The 12,521-nt window shown below is 43.8% G+C and overlaps 1 protein-coding gene across 1 annotated transcript in view; it reads left to right on the top strand.

Moving 5' to 3' along the window:
• Nucleotides 1-12,521, top strand: part of ABCA4 (ATP binding cassette subfamily A member 4) — a 127,987-nt gene that overhangs the window by 26,057 nt on the left and 89,409 nt on the right. Inside the window, exon 7 of the mRNA XM_057717913.1 lies at nt 10,423-10,512. Coding sequence (XP_057573896.1) covers nt 10,423-10,512 — 90 coding nt within the window. The remainder of the gene's footprint in view (nt 1-10,422; nt 10,513-12,521) is intronic.

The raw sequence follows: 12,521 nt of genomic DNA, 5'->3' as shown, positions 1-12,521 counted from the left end.
TTTTTTTTGATCATCCCTAAGGCCAGTGTGCTGTGCAGATGCATCCTCCCTGCTGTTCTCTCTTTTAAAAAAAAATATATATTTATTTATTGGCTTAGTTGGGTCTTTGTTGCTGCTCGCAGGCTTTCTCTGGTTGTGAAGAGTGGGGGCTACTCTTTGTTGTGGTGTGCAGGCTTCTCATTGCCGTGGCTTGTCTTGTTGCGGAGCACACGCTCTAGGCACGAGGGCTCAATAGTTGTGGCTCACAGGCTGTGAAGCGCAGGCTAAGTACTTGTGGTGCACAGGCTTAGCTGCTGGGCAGCATGTGGAATCTTCCTGGACCAGGGATGGAACCCAGGTCCCCTGCATTGGCAGGCAGATTCTTAACCGCTGCGCCACCAGGGAAGTCTCCTCCCTGCTGTTCTCTTAACAAAGCTGGTGAGCGACTCCAGAGATTGCTGAGAGGAGCAAGCTCTGGCAGGAAACAGGCTTATCCAGGAGATAGAGGTGCCCCTACCTACCATCATCTTGCTCCCTCTCATCTCTGTGGCGGAAGACATGACCAAGACAGGACGTATGGGACCCAAGCAAAGTGGACAAACACCCTATGTGGTGCCCTTGAAATGTGCTTTTCCAGCTGACAAATGGACTGAATGGCTACACATTTTTTAGAACTACTAAGAGGAAAGCCTAAAAGGAATTATAGGCAGTAAGATGGAAGTTTTGCTCCTGTACCCATCCTATCAGTGTTTCTAGAAAAGCAGCCCTGGGAGAGGCACTGAAAGGCTCAGGGCAGACCCTCCGCCCCTCTCAGAGTTCATGGCCAGGCAGGACTGCTCTGAGGCAGGGGGAGGGGCCGCCCTGGGAGGAGGCTGTTGTTGCAGCTGGTTGGCGAGCAGCCGCTCTTAGGTCCAGCGAGGGGGAGGCTGTGCCTTCTGTTTTCCTGGGCTGTTTCTCACACGCATGTACACCAGGGTATAAGTAAAGTTTTAGTAAATGCCAAGTTGGTGCTCACTAACAAAGAGAGAGGGGCCATCTCAGTAAACCACTGCATGGCACCTGCCCCTGTTGTGTCAGCACCTGAGTGTGTGGGTGGCAGTGTAACCTCCAAACCAGACAGGAGACTCAGGGGCGGGGTGTTGGGGACTCAGCACAAACTGGGGCCAGCTGTGTTTTTCCTCTGTCCCTTGGAGATCAGAAGTGAGTGTTGTCATCCTCAAATAATCCGAATGCAGTACTCTCGCCTTACTCCACCCCACCCATCCCCATCTGTGTGCCCGTGTCTGCACGTGTACACACGCACACGCTCACACGCTGGATGCTCAGTGTGGCGGGCTGGGGAAAAAACAGCAGTCAGCTGGCTGGATTTTCCCCAAAGAGATTTTAGCCCCTCTTGGTTTCACCTGGGTTGAGAGAGTTTGAAAGAGCTTGTCTTCACCTGTGGCCTTTTGGGGCTTAACGCCCCCAGCTTGAAACCCAGCAGCTCAGACCTGTGTTCAAGGTACGGAGGGAGGCGGCGACTGCCGACACTACCTGAAACGTTTCACACCTCACAAAACATGGTGTGTCAGTTTCGGGTGAGGGGTTGGGCCATTTCCCATCTGATTTGGCCCAAGGCGTGCGTGTCCCTCCCCCTCCTCCTCCCTCTGCGATCCTTCCTGTTTTCTCTCTGACTCCGGTGCACAGCTTTGAAATCTTGCTGAGAAGCAAATCTGTCCCCTCGGCTCTGCGTGTTTATTTGTGGAAGTTCGGCGGGGAACTGAGGCGGGTGCCAAGACCTGCCACATTGCTGGGAAATCTGTGTTCCCTCCCTTCCCCCGTCTCAGTGGATGTTGACAGAGGAAGTTTAGCCTCCCCAGCATTTTGGCCCGTGGTTTTCCCCTTTGCATTCACTTCCAGTGTGACATGATTCAGCTCTCTTTCCTTTCCCTCAGCTACTACCCAGTCACGGTTTTTACTTTTCTGACTTCATTTTCCCCGTGTCTTTGTGACCACGGGGCGGCTGAACATTGAGTTCCGCAGAAGAAAGGCCGGTCTTGGGGGTGCTTGCTACAGGCTCTTTTCAATGTCCTGCTTCGTTCTTGGCTCTGCTCCCTAAATTCCTGAATCATTGGGAATAAACGTGGGTGGACTGCCCCTGCCCAGGGTGAGCTGGCCGTGATTTCTGCTCTCCTGGATCATTCGTTGCAGTTTGTTAAATTTCAGCAACGCGTTTCAGTTTCGGGTGATATTGCTGCATCAAAATTCTCTGGAAAAGCCCCATGTCTCCTGCATTTTACAATGAGGTCCCATTAATGACTTAGCTTCATCATCTCTGTCCCTTCCGATTTCTGCATCTTTGGACTGTCAAGTTTCTCCCATTTCTGTGTGGGGTTTGGGGAGGGAAGAAGAGAAAGGAGTGGTGTCCAGAGCCAGCAGCGTGGAGGGAGTGCAGCAGGGCTGCTGAGCGAAAACAAAACCGAGGCGGAAAACAGGTTTTTTGATTTTTTGAAAATTATTATGCCACGGCAAGTATCATTGATTTACAGCATTAGTGTTTGTTCTTCCTACATCTACAAAACTATGTGTCTATTATAATTCAAAATTTTGGTGAACTGATTTTGATAAGGAAGAAATAAAAAGGAAGTAGAAAAGAGGAACATTAATGTACATTAGATGTACATGAGGCCCATGGGCTTCATTGCTATTGGCCTGCCTTGCTTTCTTTTAGACCAGGCATGAGTAGGCCAGATCAGATGTTGTTTTATAAATTTAAAAATAAAAAAAGACTGGGAGGTCAAAACTAAAGTCACTTAGGACACAAACAGGCCCCTACAAAGACTGCTCTGAGGAGAGTGAGTCCTGGGGGTCTGGCCTCTGTGCAGTAGCTGTAGACTGAGCACCAGTGTGTTAGGTATCCGGTTTTCTCCAAGGTAAATGGGTTTAAAGAAGGATTTTGCCTCGGACATTTCTTATCTCTCCAGAACAGTGGTTCCTAATCATTTTATGGATAAGGATTGCCTTTGAGAACCTGACAACAGCTCTAAACCTTTTCCCAGGAGAAATGTAAAGTTCACACAGACACACGGGCGTGGGGGTTCTTGGAGCCTCTGAAGTCAGACCCCAAATGAAGAGCTTTTGCATTAAAATTTCTTTCCCACTTACCATTAATATATGTCCTTTCCTAAATGCTCTCATTATAGCCCCAGAGTCTTCCTTAATTCTCCTTGTGAATAATCAGCTTCTCCCCTGTGTATAGGACCTAATAGTGAGAGGACCAGAGGGTGGGCAGCCTGCTGGGGCCCACAGAGATCTCCTGGTGGTCAGGCACTGGGTCCTGGCTCTGCATTTACCCCTCCCTTGCTGTCGTTTGAAAGGAACTCAGCCTCCCCATCTGTAAAACTGAGACAGCAGAACCCATTCCATGTATCTCATGGGATCCAGTGGTGAAATTCACATTAGAGTTGGAAAAGCACTTTGAAACGAAAAGCAATTTTGCTCTTACAAAAATAAGCATGCCACTGTTTTGCGGAGGGCCCTACCGTGCTCCTCCTCATTGCTCCACTCCCAGAAGCATCCTCCTCAAACACTTAGGTGGGACTTTCTCCTTCCTCAGACCCTCAGACTAAGAAGAGGTCTGTCTCATGGGGTGGTCTCTTGCCTGCCCCTAGGTTCCAAACTCAGTTTTGCTTCCTTCAACCACAAATACCAGGACTGAAGTCAGTGCGGAGAGAAAAAGGCCCAGTTTCTGTTGAGCCAAAGAGAGTTCCATAACTTGTCTGTTCAAGAGCCCACCCTCTCCTTCAGACTCTCTGCCCCCTCCAGTCCTGGGAGACAGCATGTCTCTGTGACCTCTCCCAGCAGAGACAGTTTGGCATTTCCCCCCTGCTCTGAGTGATTTAGTCTGAATTCTCCACTCGTGACGCATTTCCTGGTACTCAGGGTGTCCCCTCCTGATTCCCCCCTCACCACTGAAGCCGGCTTCCTTTCTTTTCATCTGATGCTTCACAACTGTCAGGTTGCAACAAACATGCCTCACATCCACATTCCTCCAGTTGCCTAGCAACAACTTCCCTCCCGGATAAATCTGGATTTCCTGTAGCGGCCCACAATTAAACGCAGTGGGCCCCTCACTGTCTGTCCACCGCTTCATCTGCTTTTCACCTCTGTCTGGGTGCTTTAAAGGCAGCAGCGCATCCCTTACTCCAGAACCTTGTGCCAGCTCCCAGAGGCCACATTATCCCTGTAAAGACACTTTTACCCCAAGATGACCTATTTACCCTTGTGTTAGATAGATCCTCAATTTAGAAATCAATACTGTTTTCCAGATGGCCTTCTTTGAATCAGAGAAAGTAAAACAAAAATTTCAACTCATGAAACATTGCTTTTGTGCACTAGCAGAGTGGCATCTGTTTGATTAACCCAGTGGATCCAGAGCGTCGGCAAGAATTGCTCAAACAAGACTTCTTTAGTAGCTAATATGATTTGTTCTGCCTTAAGAAAAAATATTACACAGTACCAAAGCACAGACATGTATTTTGTCCCTTGAGAACTCAGAGACCTCATGTAGCTCGAATCTTCTTGGCTACTGGCTAGGACCTTGTATCCATTTCTTAAGTACTGGATCAAGGCCCAGGGACCCCTCAGATCAATCATAGCTGATGGGAGATGATAGAGACACACACTTTCTGTAGCCACGCTTTCTTACAAGTTCTAATCAGATCTTGAACTTGGATGGGCAGTGCTGAGGCCAGTCGTGACTTGGAAGGGTTACTTGTTTGGGAAGTTAAGAGAACTTATTTGTAATAGGAAGCAGAGGTGTGTGTGTGTGCGTTTGTGTGTGAGAGAGAGATGATACTTGCCATTTTGGTCTATGACCTTTTTTCCAGAAATGTTTTCACATTTCCATTCAAAGAAATTTACAGTCCCTTCCGGTTCTTTTGGCAGGAACAATCCATGCAGATTTGAATAGATAATGGGGGAGGGAGCCCTGGGAAAGTTATTTTATAATTTATGGTAACATCAGTCAGACAGTTGGTGACCAGATACATCTGAAGTGTTCCTACTGGGTGGGCAGTGTTCTGAGATGGAAGTGGTATCTAAAATGAAAGTGTGCGAGTACAAGACCCTCATGAATTACCATCGCCTCTGGAAAGAGCTAGGAAAGGCACTGCAGCTATGGTACCAGGCACATAGCTGGAACTCAGTAAATATTTGTACAATGAATATTATGAAATTATTAACCAGACACAAAAATGCATCTCAAGCAGTTGTTCCTCCTGTTCTCTCTTCCCCAAATTTCTGGTCTTGTTCTTATCTGGCCGTCTTTCCAGTCTCTCTTGCCACCTCTCCCTGCATTCCTCCCTCCACCTGGAATTCCTGGCCCTCCTGTTCTGTCCACAAACACTGCCCTCATCCTCATGATCATCACCTTGCCTTCTTTCAAATATTAGCCAAGAGCCACCTTCCCCATCCCCCGGTGGGACTGAACACTCCCTTCCTATTAGTCACTATCAAACTTGTACAAACACCTCTCACAGAACCTAGAATCACAATAGACTCTGTCTCTTTTACACTAGATTGTATTTATTTTCTCATTAATTAATACAACACATATTTATGGCATCTACCATACCCTGAAGATATAAAAACAAAATAAAACCTATTCCTATACTTAATGAGTTTACAGTGTAGTAGAAAAACAAATATCCTAAAAAATAATAGCAAACCAATATAAAAGTGATAAATATGCACTGAGGATTATAGGAGCAGCTAGGAGGAGCCTCTGCCCTATGGAGAAGGAAGAGCATGACAGTGGGGAAGAGAAGGCTTTCTGGAGAAGGAGAGGTGGTTTCACATGAGTTGACTCTGGCCAGTAGGCATAGGGTGAGGATGGGGTGGAATGGAGTGGGTTGGCTGTTTTATCTGTTAGGCCCTAAAATGATGGCATAGTATCTAAGGGCAACAGGGTTTATAGAGGCCTACAAAAACGTTTGAGAATTGAAAAAAAAAAATTATGGCTCCAAATTACAAAGAAAAATCTGTAGAATTAAAATTAACAAACATTAAATTGAATGTTTATGAAAGGTAATACTATTCAACTTTATGGTTAAATTTAATATTCATGAAATTTTAAATTTAAAAAACTGGTTTATAGTTCAGGTTTTCCCTCTTTACAAACATTCCTAAGTATTTGCAATGATTGCTGAGAAATTGTACCAGATCATTCATTAAATGAGTTAGTCAAGGTAAATAATTTCAAAAGCAAAAATTATGAACCTTAAAAAATGTATATCTATCTATATCTATAGATAGGTATAGATACATATAGCTATAGATAGAGACACGGATGCTTTTAAAGTGTTAAATTTGAGGCGGGATGGAGTTTTAAGACCAGACTGTGCCTAGAGCCTATAGAAATGAAGGAGAGGGGATGGAAAGAAGATGTCCACTCAGGCAAAACACAGGCACAGATAATCTCTAGCCCACAGTCAAGTGAGGAAAACAGACAACAAACTCCCAAAGAAGAGAAAGTAGTTAATAACAAAAGGAGCTGTGACTGATTGATTACTGTCCAATCTCTCTGGACACAAGTGTGACAGTTGCTTATTTTCTGTGTCTCTGGGCCTCTAGTCCCTCTTAGGTACCTCCCATTGTCTAGGACCCTGGTGTTTTTTTTTTTCTCTGCACAGCTTCTTTAGACTCCATTCATTGATTCCAGCTTCTTTCTAAGACAGTCTTTCAGATATCTCTTTGCTCCCCTCTCTGCAATCTGAGGGCTCATCCTCCTCCACAATCAGACCTAGCACCAGCTCCTAGATCTCCAGGCTGGGGATTTTGACAATGGAATGGGGAAGAATCACTGATGACTCCCAGGCTTCCAGCTCTGGTGAGTGGGCAGGAGGCAGTGACACCATCTGAAGAAAGGCATCCAGGAACAGAAGTGTGGAAGATGATGTGATCAGTTTAGGACAAGTTGGATTTGAGCAAATGTCCAACAGACAGTTGAGGGTTGGAGATGCAGATTTAGAAGTCATCAACAAAAAGGTAGCAGATTAAATGATAAAGAGAATGAAAAAACCCAGAGAGAGTGTATGGAGTGAGAGGAGTGAGGGTATGGAGGTCCTCAGGAATCTCTGCACATAAGAGGAAGGTAGGGGCAGAAGAGCTTGTGGGGAAGGCAGAGGGGGAACAGGGAAAACCAGGTGAGATGAGTGTCATGAAGGAAAAAAGCCTGACCAAAAGTGTCAAGAGCAGAGAGTTCTGAAAAGACAAAAACCAAAAGAATCCATTAGACTTTAAAACTGGGGATTCTAATGAAAGCATCTTAGTAGGATGATAAGTGTGGAAGACCAAGAAGAGTTGGTGAGGAACTGAATCACTGAATGTGAACAGTTCTTCCAAGAAGTGTGGGAATATGGGGTGGAGGAGGGAAGACCCCCAAGAAAGAAAGAATTTTTCCTGCCTTACTGGGTTTGAAATGGGACATTAACATTTTTTTCTGCCTTTGGACTCAAACTGAAACAGCAACTCTTTGTGCGTCTCCAGCCTGCCAACTCACCATGCAGATCTTGGAATTTGCCAGCCTCCATAACTGCATGAGCCAATGTCTTGTAATAAACCTCTTCCTATTTATATACATCCTACTGGCTCTATTTCTCTGGGGAACCCTAAAGAATACACTGCCCTTAATGAGCATACCATTTCATGGAGTATCAGGCATGGAAACACTATTGTCAATATGCTTGTTACTATAAAATGAGTATCCATTCATTCATCATATTTGATATGTGCCTGAATGTCCTCTACATGCCAGCACACAGACACAGTTCCTGTCTACACGGAGCTTAGAGTCTAATAAGAGAGACAGATAACACATAAACAGTAGAATAATAACCAGTGGTGAAGAGTACAAGGAAGGAAATAAACAGGCCACCTTAAAAGAACATAACAGGGCAAGGGTGAACAAAGAAGCATAGAAAAAGAAGTCTCCTCTAAATCTACCGTGGGGACGCTATCTTTCACATAGATAGCAGTGTCAGAAATGAGACTTGAAGGATGAGGTCAACTTTACCAGGCAGAGAAGTGCTGGGGCGGGGGAACAATGTGCGGAGCCAGGAGGCATGAGAAAGGGACCAGCACATTAGGGAATGTAGAATGAAGCCTAGCTGCTGGAGGAGAAGTGAGAGAGAAGGCTAAGGAGGGAGCCACACACCAGCTCATGAGAGGCCATGTGTGTCCAGCATGGGTATCGACCTTCTCTCCTGGAGGCAGTAAGGAGCCGTGGAGGATCTTTGCGCAGGAGAAGTGACATGATTGGATTGGACTGTTAAGTAACTCAGGCTACAGTGTGGAGGGTGCATTGGAAGGAAGGAGACTAGGCACAAGGGGCCAAGCAAGAAGGCTGTTCTGATAAAATGTTCTGAGAGAGAAGCAAGGAAAGCCTGAGCAAAGGCAGTCTGTGGGGAAGGAACAAAGAGAAGAGAGAGTATTGACTTAGTATTCATTCATTCATATAGCAATTTACTTATGCGTGCAAAAATCCTTTTTTTACTTTAAAAAATTTTTATAATAGAAATAATGATAAAAGTAGAGAGAATAGTATAATGGACTCCCATGTAACCATCATTCAACTTCAACTGTTATCAACATGTGGGTGTTCCTGTTTTATCTGTTCCTTTTTTTCCCTAAAGCCTTTTAAAGCAAACCACAGACAACATTTCACCCGCACATACTTCCCTATGTATCTCTAACATAGAAACTTATTTGTTTTAACAAAACCACAATGCTATGATGACACCCAACAAAATTAACATTAATTCCTCACTATTACCTAACACCCAGTTGTGTTCACTTTCTCTCTGATCGTTACAGCTGGTTTGTTCAGATCAAAATCAAAATAAGGTCCACAATGGCATTTTAATTGATGTATGTCTTCGATCCCCTTTCATCTGTAATAGATCTTCTTGAAGATAGCTAGGAGGGAGAGTCAACAGGACTGAGTGATAACTTGCCATTGGCACACATTTTCACCTGCTGGCTTCCTCCCTTCCTACCTACACGTCTCAGCCCCACCCTCCCATGGGAAAACAGGAATTAAAGTGCTTTGTCCAATATACACTGAAGCTATTTTCAAGGAGTTTGAAAAGTAGTCCTGGCAAGACCAAAGCCTAGGCCCAGTGTCAAGGTTAAGGAGAGAAAACTCTTCTCAGGGGTATAGTTTCAATGGTGGCTTTGCTGCTCCTTCCTCTAGAAAGCTCTCCTCCTGCCTGCTTTGTAGCTCTTACACATAACAAAACCTTTCATATTACAGCTAGAAAGTAATGCTCCAAGAGTATACATACACTTATTCTTCAGTTCAGAATCAGAGAGAAAACAAGGGCTCCTGCACAGACAGCCAGGAGAGAGGGGTGTAGGACCATAGCTAGAAATAGGAGGCTGGGCTGCTCAAATCCTAACTCCACCTGCTTCTCTGCTCTACCATAACTGGACCAGTACACCCATCATTTAGGAGAGCCACACTGGCAAATAAAAAGGCAAGGCTTGTGGCTTGTGGTCCACAAACACATGAATCAGAATTATATGTTGAGCTTGTTAAAATGCAGAACCCCTCCAGGCCTACTCAAGATGCACACTTGAGTTTGAAAATCACCATCTTAAAAGTTAGAATTCAGTCCTGAAAAAACAGAGCATCAGTGATTCAGTCATTTTTGAAACTATAAAGAATGAAGTCATTCATTCAAGACTTGAACTTGATTTCCAGAAAACAAGGTGTTCACATCAGGCTCTGGGACTTGGAGCCAGCAAACTTGTGAACTTCCACGTTCCCCACCGCGGTGGGAAATGCACAAAGAGCTCTGTGTTTCCACATGGGCCTGGGGTCACTAGAACACTGGCATCCGCCAGAGAATCTGCAAGTGAACTTCTCTCTCTTTAAGGCTGCCAGAAGCAGCTTTAAAAAGAAAGATGCTGGAGTTGGCCAAATCTTCCATAAAAGCAGTGCTGAGCAGAGGAAGAGACACAACCTGTCTGGAAAGGACACAAAGGGACAACAATGACAAGGAAGCCTGCGAGTGTCCACAAAGCCTGAGGTGAACAGATGGGCACCCTCCACACGTGGCCTTCCTTTACACCCCAGCAGCTGTGCTCTGTTTTCCTTCCTCCAGGAGTCTTGTTTGGTGTCACTAAACCAGCAATCAGAATCACTTTGGTGTATTTAATGTCACTATGAAACTATTTGTGATTGACTAGCTCAGCAGGGCCGAGAATAAGAACCTTTGATTTTTCTCAATTAGACAAAAGAAGTGTGTTTCTGAAAGCAATTTTGCAGAAGAGGTCCTGTGATCAGAAAGAAGGGAGGGAGTGTTTTTCAAGCATACAGGAGATCAGATAGCACCCATGTATGTATGCAGAACTACATACATATACTATATTTTTAAAAATATTTTTTCCTGTCACTTACAGCTTCCCAAACTCCTAGACAGCAGTTCTCAAGGTATCAATCTGAGATCCTGGGGAAGAATATTATCTGATATGTCGCCAAGAATTCAAGAAGTAAGTGGCTTGATGATAGTAATATAATTTCATTATATCTTTCCACCATTTTATCACACTTATGTCAAATAATTTAATTGTTCCTCAGATCTGTTCAAGGAGAAATACATTTGATCTTTCCATCTAGCAATTTCAAAACATCTGTTCATATCCTTAATTATCTGTGCTCCTGGGTCAGAGGCAGAAAGAAAAGAACCATTTGATTTCACACCTAGAAAGAAATAACACTTTGTCTTGTATAGAAGATGATCAGTGGACTGACAATCAAATCTAAGTCTTTCCACTCTTTCTGATGTGATCCAATATTCTATTATGCTCTTAAAATCCACATAAATCTGTGTCATTAATAATAATAGCATACATTTACAGAGCACTTATAGGCACTAAGTGTCTTACATATATTGACTCATTTCATCACAGAGTGACTTTTTGTGTTGTTTTGTAAAAGATGTGCACATTTTAATCGCATGCACAAGCCTTTGCCCATGTATAAAATGATTCTCCACTCAGCAGATGAGAGGTGCTGGGGCTATAATGGTAAATTGACGCATATGGTCACTGCCTTGTGAAATGTGTAGTCCAACAGGAAAGAGAGATGTGAAATAAACAATTACCTTCAAAGTGCAGTGAGTATCATGAAAGAGAGGCAAAAGGGGAAACATAATTTTCCCAAACTTTTTTTCCCCTCCATTATTCTCAGCTGACTTGGGCTTTGCCAACCTGGAAAATTGCATGATTATGTCCTTGTAAAACCAAGATCAGTCTGGGCAGAGTGCCGTGCAGGGAGTTAGAGAAGGGTCCATTGTACTGATAGCCACCTGCTACAGGGGGAGTCTCTGTTTAACATACTTTTTTCCAAAAGCATTTTAAAAATTCATATCAGTATAATAGGGTTGAAGTTGATAGAGAATTTTTTTTTAAATCCCTAGAGCATATCAACATTCTTTATTCCATGTGAGAGTTCCAAAAGTTTTCTTGCCAGGCTAGATAGCAAGTCTAGCATTTGTGAACTGGGTTGAAGCAGATGGTCCAGTTTATATTAATTGATACTAGACCATTTGACCCTGGAACAGCCCCTTCATCTCTGAGCCCTTTGATTAAATGAGCAACCTAATAATGGTAACCCCTTATAAGACTGTCATAAGACTTACTGTCGTTGAAGCAATTTGAGATTCCGTCTTTATTATTGAAGCCTAGACTGTGGTTATAGGCATGACTCAATATGTGGATTCTACACAGTGCTCAGCAGTTTCAGACGGCAAGTGTTGGCATGTGGGCGGAGAGATGCCAGGTAGACATCACTTATTGCAGCAGAACTCATTGGATTCTAATGGTTTTTTAAATCCCCAGGTGCCTTAAGTAAGTAACCAAGTGTGTTTTGGGAATGAAAGCAGCATGATTTTTGTTTTGTATTTTCCTTTAAAGTCAAATGGTATTATGGGAATTGAGACCCTGGCAACTCTGACAGCCCTCAACTTAGTTCTCAGCATTATAGATCTACCTTCAGAAAATGAGGCCTGTGAGTGCCACTGGTACCCGTATGGAGAGAGGACTACCAGCCTCTTCTTAGTTTGGTACAGAATTTTAAAAGATTTTTTCCCAAAAATGGAGACTTCATCTGTTCTATATTTGCTCAGATCTTAAAACATATGCACACATACACTAAAAGAAACCACAAACCACACATTTCAGGGAAATGAAAGAGTTCATATTTGGTAAAGCTAAGCTAATAAGATAATTTTCCAAATGTAAGAAGCTAAATTTTAAACTATTTGGCCAAAGAAATTTGCCCTGACTTTACCTTTCTAGGACAGAGCTCCTCTATTTTATTTCCCAGTTTTCTCTAGTAGCTCCATCTTGGTGGGATAACAGAACCTAGGAACTGACTTACAGAGAAATATTCTCTACATTTCCCCAAGGACACATTCCCAAAGAATTCAAACTAAACGGACTGGAAAAGAGAAATAATACTGAAATACTTTAGAGGTTAACTTTTATTTTCCTTAAGG

The sequence above is a fragment of the Hippopotamus amphibius genome, chromosome 1, assembly GCF_030028045.1.
Source record: "Hippopotamus amphibius kiboko isolate mHipAmp2 chromosome 1, mHipAmp2.hap2, whole genome shotgun sequence".
Classification (NCBI taxonomy): domain Eukaryota; kingdom Metazoa; phylum Chordata; class Mammalia; order Artiodactyla; family Hippopotamidae; genus Hippopotamus; species Hippopotamus amphibius.
This window is presented reverse-complemented; position numbering and strand designations above follow the sequence as displayed.